At 33.2% G+C, this 18146-nt stretch overlaps 1 protein-coding gene across 1 annotated transcript in view; it reads left to right on the top strand.

Annotated features, from left to right (window-relative positions):
• Positions 1–18146, top strand: part of ROCK2 (Rho associated coiled-coil containing protein kinase 2) — a 137052-nt gene that overhangs the window by 106613 nt on the left and 12293 nt on the right. Inside the window, exons 19-32 of the mRNA XM_060027086.1 lie at positions 1180–1340; positions 1708–1892; positions 6676–6745; positions 7474–7577; positions 7743–7929; positions 9696–9789; positions 9884–9978; positions 10764–10943; positions 11454–11622; positions 13824–13894; positions 14901–14989; positions 15423–15501; positions 16550–16811; positions 16899–17112. Coding sequence (XP_059883069.1) covers positions 1180–1340; positions 1708–1892; positions 6676–6745; positions 7474–7577; positions 7743–7929; positions 9696–9789; positions 9884–9978; positions 10764–10943; positions 11454–11622; positions 13824–13894; positions 14901–14989; positions 15423–15501; positions 16550–16811; positions 16899–17112 — 1960 coding nt within the window. The remainder of the gene's footprint in view (positions 1–1179; positions 1341–1707; positions 1893–6675; positions 6746–7473; positions 7578–7742; positions 7930–9695; positions 9790–9883; positions 9979–10763; positions 10944–11453; positions 11623–13823; positions 13895–14900; positions 14990–15422; positions 15502–16549; positions 16812–16898; positions 17113–18146) is intronic.

Here is an 18146-nt window from a genome sequence, read left to right on the forward strand (position 1 = left end):
GGTTTCATTTTTCTACACTTTTGAAGACAGTTCATTAAAAACTGAAAATTCATAAGGTTTAATTTTTACCCAATATAACTCTGTAATAAATGATAATTAGAGGTTGAACATTAGGTATGAAGGAGCAGAAGAATCTATTGAATTTGAACAGATTTTCTAATCAGTACATCAGTAATCCTTTACATGTAATAACTTGCAGTTACTATGAAATCACTTGATTAGACATAAACTTTGTCTGCTCTTCACTTTGAGACTGAAAAAATGTCTTTAGAAGTCTTTTCTGATTAATAAAACAAATTAAAAGTTTGTTGCAAATCATTTAGAAAATAGAGGAAAATAAAAAGTAAAGATTAACCAGAATGCTACTAAATCAGGATGATATTTTGTATATTTTCTCAATTTTCTCTACTGTTTTGTTTTTTTTCCTTTTAAAAAATATTGTGAACATTTTCTTAGGTCATTGAAAATTCTCCTGTGTGAGCACTTATCAAGTGCTTGCCATGTGCCAGGCAGCATTTAAGTACTACACATGTGCTAATGCAAAATCTTTGCAAAATCCCTATGGGTGTAGGTGCTATTGTCACCATTCTAGAGATAAGGAAACTGAGCCTCAGAGAGGTTAATTAAGTTGGCTAGTCAAATAATTAGGAAGTGTCAGAACCAGGATTTAAACTCAGGAAGTTTGGTTCTAGAGTCCTGTCCTCTGCCAACTCCCTAAAACATAATTTTCATCTTCTGCATAGTAATATGCTAATATAGAAAGAGCCATTGAGGTCATAGCATCTACCTCTATAATGATTAGGATCTTGCTTAATGTTTTTAGGCAAGAAGAGTAACACTGAGAAGCACAGAGTAGCAGAAAACTAAATCTTTACTTAAAAAGATGTACATGTCTTTTAGAAACATTAAGTAAAGGCAGAATTATTTTGCTTTCATTAAAATGGATGTAATATTGTGGAGTGTGGTAGAATTTTATACCCTGCAAATGAAACACCTGATTTTCAAGCATGAAATTGTTGACATTCAATTATATTAAGAGGAGAGATGAAAATATTAAATTGGAAATTTAAAAAATTATTAAGGCAGCATCATTTACTGTAATTTTTATTAGCACCGTGTCATGTGTTTGTTATGCTCCTTTTGTTTGATTCATGATTATGTCCATTTTTCTGGCAATAGAAATGGAGAAAAAGCTCTTGGAGGAAAGAACTTTAAAACAGAAAGTAGAGAACTTGTTGCTGGAGGCTGAGAAAAGATGCTCTATATTGGACTGTGACCTCAAACAGTCACAGCAGAAAATAAACGAACTCCTCAAACAGAAAGATGTGCTAAATGAGGATGTAAGTGTGAAGTTTACTAATAAATAATAGTAAACGATTTAATGAATTAATAGTAAACTAGGTTTATTTATAAAGGTTCAGTGATGGTTTTATAATTTAAAATTTTTTCTTGTAAAATAATATTCCATAATCTTTCAATTTTACCGAATTTGGATGATATACTAAATGAATCATGATTAAAACTTTTTTAAAGACCACATTTTATTTTGAAAATATGTCATTATGGAAAATCCAAGAAATATTTTATTTTGAAGTGAATTAACTGTTTAAGGGGAAAAATCTATTTTACATCATCATATTTACTGCCAGCTTCATTGATAAGAAAGTCAAAATAATTTACTTACATACCAATAACACTATTTTTTAGGTTAGAAACTTGACATTAAAAATAGAGCAGGAAACTCAGAAGCGCTGCCTTACACAAAATGACTTGAAGATGCAAACACAGCAAGTTAACACACTAAAAATGTCAGAAAAGCAGTTGAAACAAGAGAATAATCATCTCCTAGAAATGAAAATGAGCTTGGAAAAACAGAATGCTGAACTTCGAAAGTAAGTTAATTGTTTGAGACAAAATTTATTAATATGCACAACTATCCACATGTAAATTATCTTAATTTTGATTTATCTCGGGATTTTCTTTTGACCCTTTTATTTTCTTGACCACATTTTCTCTTTCTTTCTGTTTTAAGTAATGTGTTAAGTGCCACTGTTGTCCTTCAAAAAGATTTTATTTGCTTCCCTGACAGTTTTTTTACTACTGCCACCTTATGATATAATATATAGAGTGTTGGTGTTGAAGAAGAAGAAAATGTCTGGTATTTGTACTCCGTGCTCTTAGTATTTTTCCTCAGGACTGTCCCTCAAGCATAAGTGCTTTTTGTTTGTTTCTTTAGTTTCTGGGACTTGGAAATGTTTGACTGTTAAGCAAACACCATATAAATTTTTAAATCAGTTTTTAGGATACACTCTAGTGCTATATTTAATTTACTTAGAAAATAGAAAACATTGGTAAAATACTTTTAAAGTATACAGTAATATACTGTTAAAATTTACCCCATTCAGTCATTAGTAGTATAATTAGTTCTTCCCAATCATGACCAAAGGTCATATTGGATTCCAGTTATTTGATAGGAGGCAGAGTGAAAAGAAAATAAGCTTTGGAGCCAGACAGATCAAGGTGTGAATCCCATTTCCACAACTTACTAGCTGATCAACTTTGGGCAAAATATTTTAACCTCTCTGAACCTTTTGTCACACCTACAAAAGGGGGGCAGTAATAGCTTCCTTGTTAGGGATCTTGTAAAGCAGGGGTCCCCAACCCCCAGGCCACGGACTGGTACCGGTCTGCAGCCTGTTAGGAACCGGGCCGCACAGCAGGAGGTGAGCGGCAGGAGCGAGTGAGCGAAGCTTTGTCTGCCACTGCCCATCACCCCCCATCGCCCCCCATCGCTGGCATTACCGCCTGAACCATCCCCCCACCCCACCCTGGTCCGTGGAAAAATTGTCTTCCACGAAACCAGTTCCTGGTGGCAAAAAGGTTGGGGATCACTGTTGTAAAGGATAACAATGACTTATTTACAGCATCTAGCACACAGTAAATGGTAGGGACCATTATTACTACAACTGTTACTGTTACTATTACTAGTATGTCTACTATAGGACTATTACTTTGTTCCTATCACTTTTGCTAATTGCCTGCTTTTTACATACCTGTGACAGGTCAGCAAGATTGACACTACTTAGGAAAGGATGGTCAAATATTCAAATATTGACACCTCCTAGGAAAGGATGGTCAAAAAGAGTTTGTTCTTTTTGCTGATCTATTGCCTAGGTAAACCTAGATTCTTAAACTTCATGAGATTTTAACTTTTAAAAATTGGAACTAGAAACTTGAACAGTATTCAGGCATCTTTGTCCAATATTTTTTTGTTCTTGCTTTTTCCTTTGTGTGTTAGCTTTATTCTTCTCTCTCATTTTTTTATTTAACAGAAAACTTGGTCCTTCAAGAAGGACAAACTCTAGAGATATGTCTTATAGCTTCATTTATGTGGAGCAACCCTGATTTGGCTTTTCTGGATCTCTAAGTCCTGAGATGGAACTCATTTGCCTGGCTTTGGTCAAGGGCATAAACTGTGGATCCTCAGTTCTAGGGAACATAGTCTTTAAAACTATTTGACTGCACAGCTATTCTCCATAGTATTTATTCTAACAGCAATGTTTACATGAATACAAAGGCTAGTTAAATATCTAGATTGTGTTTCTTCTCCTGTTCTAATTACTCTTTGTTTATACCTAATTTATGATACTTAGTATATATGCCTATTATTTTCTTCATAAGTGCACTTGGATCTATTGTTTCTTAATCCCTCAGTTCCTAACCCCTCCTGGCCAAAGATACCCACATCTGCTGTCTTAATTACCTAACAGAGTATAAATTCATTGAATGGCAAAAAACAAAAAAAAACACTTATATTTTGCTATCTCCAACCCTTGATTAATTTCCTGCACATAAGACATTGTCAGTAAGTGTTGCATGAATGAATGCATATCTATCATGTGTAAGGCACTGATAACCACTATGGGAGATTCAAAGATGAGTCAGATGTATTTCCTACCCTTAAGCTTACTAGCGTTTTATCAGAAGTTATTCCTTAGGAAGAGGTAAGGCAAGTACATAAATAATTGGAATACAAAGTTAAATATATATATATATGCAATGAGAATTTACATATGAAGTGCTATGTAGCCTTGCACTTGAAAATGGCCAACATAGACTTCTTTTCTTCCTTCCAAGATTCCAGTAAAACTCTAGTAGAGGAATTTTTTTAATGTGTAAACCCACATCATGTCATTCCAGTGGATTGGAGGACAGGAAATTACTTTAGTTAATGAGATAGTGGCAGGTGGGTGGAAACCTTCTGCCTAATGAAGTAGAGCAGCAGAAGCAACAGCCAGGAGTATATATGAAGTGGGATATAGGTGAAGAAGAAAAATGTTTCATTATTCAAAGCAAATACCTTGGAGGGCTGGAGTAAGATGTGATGTTATAAATGGAGCAATCTGCTGATCATACTCTGCCACTACCCCTTGCAGAAATGTCTGTGTCAGGCATTGCCGCCACTAGGGTTCCTACAGAGCATTCCCTCTGAAGAAATGGGGCATACCCTCTGTGGATAATTACAACAGCTAGTATGGGGTCAGCAGCTCAGAGAAAAGCCTTTCTCATTCTGGCATTTAGTGGTCTTCCTGTTTATGACTGACTTCCTAAGCCTCTCATTTTAAACTGAAGTTTGCTATTTAGAAAACCCCTCCCCTGTACCCAGAGATTAAAATTTCTGATGCCTCCTGGTTACTCATCACTAGGCATTTGAGGAAAGCCTGGGGTTGGGGAGAGGTTAGGGATGGTAAGAGCTAAATTCTCACATCTGACAGCAGGGAATTGGTAAATAATTAAAATGTATGTCAAGAAATAAGCTGAGATGCGGCGGTAACCACCAAAAGAACAATACATAGAAATGAAACAAAGTGATTTTCTCTAGGGGAATAGGGTTAGCCCATGGATGGATATGGATAGGAGACTTAGAATTTTTTCTGTGCTAGTCTGTACTACCTAATTGTAACCATGTGCATATTATGTGGTTACTTTCTGAAAAATATTTTTTCTTAAATACCTAATGAATGTTGAGCTTTAAAAGTTACATATAATGAATGGTAGCTCTTCAAGAAGATCATGATATTAAAATTACACTGGGGTTTGCTGCAAGCGGGCTTAGCTGGTGATGATGATTTTAAATTTTTAAAACTTGTTCTTTCATATGTTATTAATTAGTATCTTTCACATTTTCCGCTCAGAGAAATAAAAATCATGATTCTTTAATAATACACTCATCAATAATAAAATAGAGAATTTACACAATTAAGTGACATTGAGTGATAATTTCCTTTTTACCCAGAAGTTGAAGGGCCAAGTAAGTAAACAAAGTGACCAAATTATATTAAATGCAAATAAGGATGAAAGTCCTAAGTAATATTAAATTGAAGATGGTGTGATTAAATCATTTAATCTCTGAGTTTTTTCTTGCTATCTACATTTTTATTTTATTTTATTTTTTTGGCCCTGCAGCATGTGGGATCTTAGTTCCCCAACCAGTGATCAAACCCATGGCTCCTGCAGTGGGAGCGTGGAGTCCTAACCACTGGACCGCCGGGGAAGTCCAGCTGTATACATACATTTTTTAAATGTCTAAGTGGTAGTAAAATATTTTCTCACTATAAAATATTCAGAACTATATTAAAAGATAAAGCGAAAACAATATAAAGTCTCCTTTATGAATGCAGACATAGTTAATCTCTACAGAGGTAATATATCTTAACAGTCTGTTATTTGAAAAATCCTTCCACACCCTTTTCTGTGCCTGTACCTGTACATGTATACCATATTTATAGGGTTGAGTTTTTTGCAGATTTTATTTTGTGTTTTTTGTTTTTTTAATTGTATCATATGTTGTGTTGTTCTCCAACTTTACTTTTTTCCCCTTAGCTTTGACTTGGAATAACTGTAATATATATATTTTGTTAATAAGCCTAGACTTTAACTTATTTCAACCCAACCTCTTAAATGCATTGTTAGGCTCATTTTTTATTTAATTTTTTTCTTTATTGAAGATTAAAATATGTACAGAAAAAGTAAACCAATGGTAAGTGTAGAACTCAGTAATTTTTACAAAGTGTTCAAATCTGTGCAGTTACCATTTACATTTAGATATAAAAACCTATACTCTTTACCTCTTTGCAGGCCCCCTCCCAGTCATTTCTTCACTCATTCTAAGATAATCAATTTTCAGGTGCTCTTTTAATTCTGCTACTTGGTTGGCATAAAGGGCTGATGACAAATGCATGCCTGAGAATATGTAATTTAGTGTTATTGGTTTAATATAGCACTGTTTGGTCTCAGAATCCCTTTATACTCTTAAAAATTTTTGAGGATCCCAAAGAGTTACTGTTCATGTGAGTTATATCTAAAGTTATTTTTTGTGTTAGAAATTGAAACTGAGAAAATTTTAAAACACAGGAGCATACAAGCACACATTCCATTAGCTGTTGGAGTGATAAAATCATCATATGTCATACAGCCTCGAGAAAAGCCCATATACACTGAGATAATTAAAGTTTTAAAAATAGCAATGATTCTTAGTATTATGAAAATAATTTTACCTCATGAATTCTCTGAAAGGGTCTCAGTACTCCCACGGGTTTCCTAGACCACATTTTAAGAGTTGCTGGCATAATATGTGTCTAACTTATTTAAACCTTTGATTCAATGTCCCCACAGAGAACGTCAAGATGCAGATGGGCAAATGAAAGAGCTCCAAGATCAGCTTGAGGCAGAGCAGTATTTCTCAGTAAGTTCCAGATGTGTTACTTTGAAAATTCTTGTATTTGTAGAATTTGTAAAAAATTTTTTGCTGCAAAACCAGGAGACTGATCTTGTCTTTAGAATAGATTCTTATAGCAAACCCCAGACAGAATTTTGTATGAATGTTTTGTACCACACACATACAAAAGGAACACCTGGGCAAGAGACTGTAGATAGTTTAACAGAAATCCATTGTCATTGCTAAAAACATGGTTCTAAGCACATATTCATACCCTATGAAGTTGATTAATAAAAGCATTGATTTTTGAGGAAGAATATATTTTCATAATGAAAGAAAGAAAATTGTCATTTTAACATTTGTACTTTTTTGAGATCAGTTTTAAAATATGAAGTAGTAACTGTCACCTCTGTTTCACTGATTTTAAGCCAACAAAATTTTCTTGTCTAAATTAGTAATTTTTTTTTTGCCTCTTCATCCTATCAATCTGTGTCATTTAATGAGAAATCTCACTGTGATATCCAGTTGAAAATCACGCTTCTAAATTATTAGCTGAACTTTTATCAGTTAATTGGTTGATTACCAGAAAATAGAAAAGCTCTTTAAACTATTAATTTGCTCATGGGCTCAACATTACTGTTTTATGAGCATATTTGTATGTGTTCAACTGGACTTTTTGTCTGGATAGCTTTTGAATATAGAAATAATATTCATGATGATGATGATACATATTTCTATTATATTTTGCTATTTAGACCCTCTATAAAACACAGGTTAGGGAACTTAAAGAAGAATGTGAAGAAAAGACCAAACTTTGTAAAGAATTACAGCAGAAGAAACAGGAATTACAGGATGAAAGGTAAGGATAAGATCCTTGTCTCTTTTGTTCATAGCCATGAACCCCACTCCTAGAACAGTGCCTGCTATACTCCAAATAAAACTTTGTTGATGAAGTGAATTAGACAAAAATTTGACTTTGTAGTAAAAAAATTGAACATTAAAATTTTATCCGTCTAAAATGTAGGGACTCCTTGGCTGCTCAACTGGAGATTACCTTAACCAAAGCAGATTCTGAGCAACTGGCTCGCTCAATTGCTGAAGAACAATATTCTGATTTGGAAAAAGAGAAAATCATGAAAGAGCTGGAGATCAAAGAGATGATGGCTAGACACAAACAGGAACTCACTGAAAAAGATGCTACAATTGCGTCTGTAAGTAAAATGCTTGGTTCTTTTTTGGTTCTAATTAAATTACTGTATCATAAGTCTTCCTTAGAAATACTAAGAAAGTAACATAGATCTAAAATGAAGAAGTGTATATGCTGGCTGCAAAATATTTGACCTAGTGAACCATCAGCTTCTCAGTGTTTGGCAGAGAGAGGCTCAAAAGAAAACTACTTCCAATGGCTTCACCTGTTGGTAAATTCAGAGTTAAAGGACTAAAGTGAAAGGGAAATACCAAAAAGAAAACAGTTTTTTTTCCCTTGTTAAACCAGTCTTAGTTTAAAAGAACCTTAAAACTAATCATGCAGTTTAATCATGAAGATAGTCATATGTAGGTTGAAAAAATTGCAAGAAAAATTTCAAATAGAAGTAAAATATCAAGTAGTTGAGTTTGCCTTATCAATTATCCAGACCTATTAAAATGCTACAGCTATTTAAAAGTTTGGCACTAGAACAGGGATATTTAATCCTGTTCAGTGGAAATGAGTAGGGGGGCCAGAAATAGATTCATCATACGCATACAGGAGCTTGGCATACGGTATCAGTGGCAGTATACAAATCAATGGGAAAGGACACAGATTTAATAAATGGTTTTGGAATAACTATATTTTTATGTGGAAAGGAATAAAATTAGTTTCTTGTTATCATTTACCATATACAGTGGTAAATTCTAGCTATCTTAAGAACTTTAACTATGAAAAATAATAATTTTTAAATATTAGAATGGAATACAAAATTTACTTATACCAGAAGATAGCAAATAAATGACAGGGAAAAGATATTTGTAATGTATTTATTGAACAAGGGATTAGTATCTAGAATATAAGTGGAACTCCCACAATTCAATACGAAAAAGTTAAATAATCCAAAGGAAAAATCGGCCAAAAGAGAAAACCTAGAAATATGAGCAGATGTTTACTCATACAATCCAGAGAAAGTCCATAATAAGATAAATGTGCGAGAGAAATTCGGACACAATACTCCTAGCAGCATAGATGTTTGTAATAGCAAAAAATTCATGTTATTTTAATAGATGAATGAATGGATAAATGAAACGTGGTAGAAGACAGAACTACTATATCAGTTAAAATGAATTAAGTAGGTCTTTATATATATCAACAGTTTAAATCTTAATATAATGTTGAGTGAAAGCAGTTACAGAAAAATAAATGCAGTATGATGCTATTTATGGACAGTTTAGAATCACATAAAACCGCATTATATTATTTCACGTATATGTAATAAAAGTATACAATCATGGTTGGGAAGGATGAACATATAATTCACAATAAAATATCCTTCAGGAAGGAAGAAGAGGAATAGGATTTGAAGTGAATACCAAAGAATGTCAACTTCTTTAGTAAAATTTTATTTTCTGTTTTAAAGCCATGTTTGGTAAGAAATTAAATTATGGTTTTAAAATTTATTCTGCATGATGGAATGCAGAGCTTTGTTATAGTATTTGCTTTTTTTAGTTTCCTAAATTGTTCTTCATTTAAAATACTGCTAAGGATTTTTGAAAGAGGGCAATTTTTTGGCTTCCTGGGGTGCATATGAAGTCGGTGTGGTTAGCAAATTTTCATCAAGGGTGAAGTTTGGTAAGGTAGGACAAAGGCAAGAAGTGTAGAGATAGATGTACTTAGAAAAACAAGAGTTTTAGCAACATTCTAGGATATTTTCATTTTGAAGTACTGCTTTAACACTTAACATTTTGTAAATTAGGATATGATTTTTGTTCTACTTTCATTTCTTAGCTCGAAGAAACGAATAGGACACTGACTAGTGATGTTGCCAATCTTGCAAATGAGAAAGAAGAATTAAATAATAAATGGAAAGATGCCCAAGAGCGTATGTACTAATAAGAACAACGTTTATTTTCAATATGCCTAATGCTTGTCAGTTGCTGAATTATCAGTATAATTTTTACATTTTTCTGTTTCAGAACTTTCACGGTTGAAGGATGAAGAGATAAGTGCTGCAGCTATTAAAGCACAGTTTGAGAAGCAACTGTTAACAGAGAGAACACTCAAAACTCAAGTGTGTATAATATGCTCTAAATATGATTTTGAAATTTTTCTTAGTTTACCTTTTTTACATTTTACTTCTAACATTACAGATTGGCTGTAGCAGTCATTGCTTGTATCAGTATTTGTGAACAGTCAGGATTATGTGATTTTTACCAGGTTGGGAGAAGCTAGATTTGATTAACATTGTTGAGTTCAGTGTTTATTAAAGTTTTTCTTAATTTTTCCATATGGAATCACAATCCATCCTAATTTTTTATTGTAATCTGATAAATTTTTCTGCTTTTAAGAAACGGTAGAGAATGACCATTTGCTGACAGCCTAAAAAAGGGTCACTCTGAAAAGACACCATGATTATTAACTATTCTTTTCTCAGCTCTCATGATTGTATATACAGCATGAATACTTGTGGGGTCCAAGATGCTCTGCTCTGTGGTTGGACACATGTTGTATTTTAGTGTGATGCCAGTGCAAAACTCTCTTCTAGGATAAAAGAAGATCTGCCTCGTAAAAGTCTCTCTTGGAACTAAAAACCCAAAGTGGTAGAAGGTGACATTAGAGTGAACCTATAAACATTTAAAATTACAGTTCTCAGAAAATATGAGAGTGAAAAAATAATAGAGTATTGGTTGGAAAAGGATGACGAGTCATGAAGAGGGTGTATTTTTAAATATAGAAAGTGTTTCTTTGTGGCCCTGTGTGTAGGGAAGGTTTTGTAACTTGCTGTTGGTGAATGACCAAGAAATCATCAACATCATTTATTTTATTTATTTACATACTTATCTTTATGTTTTTAAGGCTGTGAATAAGTTGGCCGAGATCATGAATCGGAAAGAACCTGTCAAGCGTGGTAGTGACACAGATGTGCGGAGAAAAGAAAAGGAGAATAGAAAGCTACATATGGAGCTTAAATCTGAACGTGAAAAACTGACTCAGCAGATGATCAAGTATCAGAAAGAACTGAATGAAATGCAGGCTGTAAGAATACTTTTTGAAGACGTCTTTTTAAGAAGTAGAATTATTTTCATGTCTATATATTTTATAGCTTATGGAGCATTTCTATTAATAATTACAGTAGTCACCCCTTACGCAAGGGAGATATGTTCCAGGACCCCCAGTGGGTACCTGAAACCACAGATAGTACTGAACTCTATACGTATTATATTTTTTCCTATACTATAAGGGGGTGGGTAGCATATACAGTGTGAATAAGCTGGACAAAGGGATGATTAACATCCCAGGCAAGCAGAGCCAAGCAATGTGAGATTTCATCACACTACTCAGAAATGGCATGTAATTTAAAATTTATGAATTGTTTATTTCCGGAATTTTCCATGTAATATTTTCAGACTGCAGTCGACCTTGGATAACTGAAACCACAGAAAGTGAAACCTTGGACTAGGAGAGACTACTGTATTATTGAACTAGGAAGCAAAATTGTAAGATGTATAACATCCAGTTAATTTAACATAATTTAATTTCTTGTAGCAAATAGCTGAAGAGAGTCAGATTCGAATTGAACTACAGATGACACTGGACAGTAAAGACAGTGACATTGAGCAGTTGCGGTCCCAGCTCCAGGCCTTGCATATTGGTCTGGATAGTTCCAGTATAGGCAGTGGACCAGGGGATGCTGAAGCAGATGATGGGTTTCCAGGTACAGATTTGTTTCCAGTCCTTATGTTTACTTTTGTCTTAAATTAAATCAATTGATTGTTTTAAGACGTTGACTGACTTTGCTCTTGAGGAAAAATATTTGTCATTTCTTTAAGGGAAAACCTACTCCTTAGAGTGGAGGTTCCAATGACAATTTAAATTATTTTATTTATTTATTTTTCACAAAATTTTTTATTAAAAAATACAATTGTAAATTTCACATATTTAGTTATTTAAATTAACTCTTTATATATTGTACATAGCTCTCTTTTAAAGCTTTCATTTTATTTTTTCTTAACTTCTTTCTGCATTCTTACTTCCTTTTATGTTGGGTGTTCAGTTCATATCACTCAGTCACACACTATGGAATCCATGTCATTCACCTACCAACGTTCCTCTACTTCTCTCAATATTGCCACTAAGCCTTCCAGTTCTCATATGCTTCTTGACTCTGATTCTGACTCAGAAGAAGAATCTGTGCCTTACTTACCTATTTCATCGGAACCTAATGGTACAGGTGATATCCTGAAAGTCTTTCGCCTCTGGGTTTTTTTTTCCACTACCCATAATTTTAGTCCTTTTGAAAAATTGTTGTAACATTAACTAATATTCACTAACTCTAACAAGTTGCTCAGTTAACAAGTCTCAGTTAAAAAGAAACTGCTGCATGAACAAAGAATTTGTTTTTTTAAGTATTTTCACATGGCATTGCTATTACAATTGATAGATTTATTTTTTCAGCTTACAAGAAATGGAGCAGTACTTTATGTCATTTAAGAACATACGGTTTCACTGTCTGTTTCTTCCATTTTTAACCAAGAAGAAATTCTTTCTGAAGTTTCATATCAAGAATGACAGTACAGAAAAAGCACGTGTAGACTGTTTTAGAGGATGTGTTTAGGTTTTCCTTGCATCATCATTGTGCTGGGCCTTAAAAAAAGCATAAGACAATTTGACCTGATCCTTGTGCTGAAAAGATTTATACTTTAAGTGAAGAAACCAGATGGAAAACCCATAAACTGTTATGTTTAACACAAAGTTAGTGTGAGTACAAAAAACGTTTAAAGTAAATGCCACAGGAAACTTGTGTATAAGCAGTTGAATGTAAAGTAAAATTTAATCTATTAGTTGAATTCAAAGTAAACTAGCTATATTTATTTACATTGTCGTCACATTTCCCAGGTATATATCAGTATAAATCATAGGTGATTATACTGAAGTTGTTTCAGATCTCAGCAATAAAATGATTTCAGTCTTAACGATATTGTTAGAGGTCATCTGATTAGTCCCTTGAATTGGCATAGGACCATGTCCAGACAGTTGAGAATATGGCTGTTTATAATGACAGCATTTCTGTTCATGGAGTCTGGAAGGTTATTGATGTGATAGAGAGAGTATAAGCCTTGGAATCAGAGACGTGTCCCCATGTGACCTTCTGTGGGGTTGTTGTGAGGGTTAAAGAAGATTTATATAAAGTGTCTAGCACAGTTCAGACACATATTAGATGTTAAGTGATAGGCACTTTTATTATTAGCATAACCTCCAAAAATGCTTATTTCACTTATTTATTTCACTAAAATAATAAACTGATCAAATACCATTAGAACAAATTCTAAGGGTTCGAAGAGTTTCCTGGGTTGAACTAGAACCTTATTGATTTTAATATTTTGGAATTTAGGAATCTTTTGGTTTATTGCTGCTTATGAGCCATATTTGATCTGTAATTTACACAATTTTATTTCATTTTATTATAGCCATTCTAAAAGTCCATTTTCTCTGAACACGTAATTACTCACTTAAAATGTTTTCTCTTCAAAGAAGATGTGCACTATACCTGTAATTAGGCCTTCTTCCAAAGGAAAAATAGAGGATTCTAATACAGGTGTACTGGTGAGAATAGAGAGCTGCTTTTCTTTTTTGCAACTTTTCTGCGGAACTTTGCAAATGCATGAATTTAATTAACAGGGCATTTGACGTTATAAACTACAGGATATGTATTTCCAGTGTGATATAACCTGGATTTTGTTTTGCATTATATAACTTGCTTATACTGATCCTGCATTATTATTATATTTTAGATGATGTATAATGATAAATTCTGAACGGCATATTTGATTTGTGACTTTCATATTAAAAGTTTATTAAATTCCTCATTTTCTTAAGAGACTTGTATTTATTCTCATATCTTGTGCTTATTTATAGAATCAAGACTAGAAGGATGGCTTTCATTGCCTGTGCGAAACAACACTAAGAAGTTTGGATGGGTTAAAAAGGTATTTGAAAATGGTTCTTTTGTTTTGCTTTTAGTTTAGCTACAGCCATTTCACTTTTGTAGTTGTAAGATATATATAACTAGAACTTTTAGACACATAAAACTTGTTTGCACTGTCTGATTTGGAATAATATAATTTTATGTATCTTATGTACGTAAGATACTTTATGTAGTGATGAAAAAAACCCTTTTCATCACTACCATGTTGTTAATAATAAAATAGTTTTTGGTGTCAGGAAAATAGAAGCCTGTTGACCTTGGTGCTTTTGTTGTTTCAGTGGGAAAACAACTCTGGATATGACAGAAAGTCCCATTTGTTTCTTTTCCTCTGGTACTATGATTATCGATATTATGTTCATTTTTGATAAGTGTCTTATTAGCCTTAGGCTGCTATAAAAAAATGCCACAGACGGAGTAGCTTGTCAACAACAGAAATTAATTTCTCATGGTTCTGAAGGCTGGAAGTTCAGATCAAGGTGCCAGCCAGCATGGCTGGGTTCTGGTGAAGGTCCTCTTCCAGGCTACAGACTTTTTGCTCTGTCCTCATGGTGGAAGGTGTAGGAATTTCTCTGGAACCCCTTTTATAACAGCACTAATCCCATTCATGAGGGCTCTGGTGTCATGACCTAATCAACTTCCAAAGACCCCTCTTCCTAATACCATCCCATTAGGTGTTAGGATTTAACATATGAATTTGGGGGAATATAAACATCCAAACCATAGCAATAAGGTTACTTATGCTATTGGATCTTGAAGCGAAATCAGTCCAAAAAATATTTGAATTTATTCCCCCCCCGCCCCCCCAATTTGCTTGTTTAAAGTGTATACAAACAAATTTATTGTTATTTTGAGGAAGACTTTTTTAAGGATACATTAAGATAACTTTTTAGATATTTAATTTATATTTTCTATGATTTTTATTGCTAATTTAGAATTTATTTTCAAAGAAAAATAAATAAGATATATTAACTTTAATCATTAATTCCTTTCCTCTTTCTTTTTAACAGTATGTGATTGTAAGTAGTAAGAAGATCCTTTTCTATGACAGTGAACAGGATAAAGAACAATCTAATCCTTACATGGTTTTAGATATAGAGTAAGTATTTTTATTAGAATATTTAGGAACTTTATCTTTTAAAGTTTAAGAGTAACGTGACCTTTTCGTCAAGTTAGTGTAATTTATTAGTCATATAGTACAATGTATATAGTCATATAGTATAGCTGCTAGCATACTGTTACATTTTCTTATTTTGCTTCATACAGATGAAAGTCTGGGATATAGAGTTGGCTAAAACATCTTTATTTCATGGGTCTTTAATCTGTTGTTTTCTGAAACTAATTAGAAAATTTCTGACTTACTGGAAATTTCTCAAAATGCAAGGAGTGATTGAATTTATAGAGCAGGATATTCTCTGACCTTCTAACAAGGGTCAAAGTAGTCAGTTTTAATTTCTGACATAAGTATAGGATAACTAAAATAATTTGATCCTTTGGTAATACTTAACTCCTTTATTAAAAATCTTTTATAGTAAGTTATTTCATGTCCGACCAGTTACACAGACAGATGTATATAGAGCAGATGCTAAAGAAATTCCAAGGATATTCCAGGTAAACCGTTTTATTTTGTGGTTTGTTTGTTTTGTTTTTTCACCTTTATACATTCTCAGCATGACATGATATAACAAATTTCTTTATTCTTGGGGCTTTTTTCAGATTATCTTTCAATTTTAGTCCCATTTAAAGGTGGTTTGTTCCTTTGTGACTTTCATGCTTATGCTGTTTAGATACATCTTAATTCTTCTCTCCATTTTACTTGTTAAACTCTGTAGTGTGTTTATATCACATTTCCAGCCTTTGCTATATCCTTTTGTTCAAGGTTGGTTATGATATTTTTTGAGCACGAATGTTCTCCTGTTTTTAGTTTTATGCTCAGCTCTCTAGAAAGTTAAAAAAGTTGCTTGTGAAGTTAAATTTTGCCCCCAGGAGCCCTTGTACTTCCAGTTTAAGGTGAAGACAAATTCTCCCCTTTATTACTTCCATTTTAAAATTAGTCAAACCAACAATTACCAAGCTCCTTCTGTGTAAAAGCCGTTGTGCTTGGTGTACTGTGGGAAAGTTGGCTGCTTACTTTCTGAATGCTTAGAATGTTTATTTGGAGTATATTATACATCCTTTCCTCTTTTCCTTTCTTCCTCAACTCTCCAAATACAAATCTTTTCAATTAAAGCTATATTTGCAGTTATCACCAAGTTGTCTATTTTGAGAATCACAGAGCCTCAATTCATATAATTGCCACATCTCTTCAGGTGTTTTGAACATTCCCTCCCAGAAAAACTTTCTAACACTAATCAAGTGCAGATTTACCTTTTGCTAGCCTATTCTGATAAAATTGCTGAAACATAGGAAGATGACATGGAGAAAATAAGGAGGCATCATTTGAACAGGATTGATTCTTTTGAAATGTGAACCAAAGTGACTGGCTACTGACTTTTCTCATCTGAGCTCTTGATTTGAACCTACTAACATTAGAACATCAAATGCATTTTCTTCTCATTGAATAGTTTAGGCTAATTTTATTTACAAATGATAAAATCATTATTACATAAAAAATAACCTATGTTTGAAGATCATTCATTGTTCTTTTTGGCGTTTATAGATCCTGTATGCCAATGAAGGGGAAAGTAAGAAGGAACAAGAATTTCCAGTGGAGCCGGTGGGAGAAAAATCAAATTATATTTGCCACAAGGGACATGAATTTATTCCTACTCTGTATCATTTCCCAACCAATTGTGAGGCATGTATGAAGCCATTGTGGCATATGTTTAAACCTCCTCCTGCTTTAGAGTGCCGTCGCTGTCACATTAAGTGTCATAAAGATCACATGGATAAAAAGGAGGAAATTATAGCACCTTGCAAAGGTAAATAGTAAATTACTTGCTCCATCAATATTATTTATGTTCAGATCATTTTAAACATATTAATCTTTTTCAAATATTTCTTTATAGTGTATTATGATATTTCATCGGCAAAGAATCTATTGTTATTAGCAAATTCTACAGAAGAGCAGCAGAAGTGGGTTAGTCGGTTAGTGAAAAAGATACCTAAAAAGCCTCCAGCTCCAGACCCTTTTGCACGGTCATCTCCTAGAACTTCAATGAAAATACAACAAAACCAGTCTATTAGGCGGCCAAGTCGACAGCTTGCCCCAAACAAACCAAGGTAATAAATTAAAATGTGGTAAAACTTAAAGTGTTTAAAAAAATATTTTGCTGTTTATACTCAAATTACAAACTTTCCTAATTGCAATTTTTCTTTGGTATTTTCATGATCTATGGAATACCAAATGTTTGAAACTATTTCATTGTGCCTGTATCATTCATTTATTCAGCTGGATGTAATAAATTTACTTACTAAATCACACACGTATATTAAATTCAACCAAAAATAATATGAAGGGCTCATTTTTGTCATGTATATGTATTGGGTTGGCCAAAAAGTTCATTCGGGTTTTCCCATAAGAACGAACTTTTTGGCCAACCCAATACATAATCACAATATTTTAGGATTTTATAAGCACATTGACTTAATTTATTGATTTAGTAGACAGGATACACACACAGACCTTTAAGTGTCAGGCACACACATTGTTTTTATTATTGCAAACCTCTTAAACCTCTTATGTTAGAGACTTGTTGGGGCAGGACTGAAATCTTAATTCAAATCTATAAGTTTAAAATAATAACTTGTCTCAGATTCAAAGAGTAATACAGATCAGCTTTAAAAATGCAAATATTAACTAATGAATATAGTGGGCATTTTTCATAATTGAGGTGAGTTGGGAATGTGGAGTAAGGATAGAGATTATTGTTGCACAAAAACATTTGGATGGAGCCATTTTCATATAGCTGCATTATAGTAATTTTTGATTCAGAATAACCATTTCTTGACTTACTAGCTAATGCAGTATTTATAAATAAATACTGCTATCCATTGAAATGAACATTTGGTTAGCTAAAGGATAAAGTATATACTTAGATCATGTATCTGATTTCAAGTGTCCTTTTTCTTCCCTAACACAGGACCTTCAGTATATGAATAATGATGTGTATTGGCTGTATTATGAGAAATATTTTCATTCTAGCCACAACATCATGTATGAAACTGTTCTTGAAACTAATATCTCAAGGAAATAATTTAGAATGACAAAGGTAGAATTAGTGTTTCAGCAGTGAAAATGTTGAATTTTTGTGTGA

Source organism: Delphinus delphis, chromosome 12 (assembly GCF_949987515.2).
Source record: "Delphinus delphis chromosome 12, mDelDel1.2, whole genome shotgun sequence".
Taxonomy (NCBI): domain Eukaryota; kingdom Metazoa; phylum Chordata; class Mammalia; order Artiodactyla; family Delphinidae; genus Delphinus; species Delphinus delphis.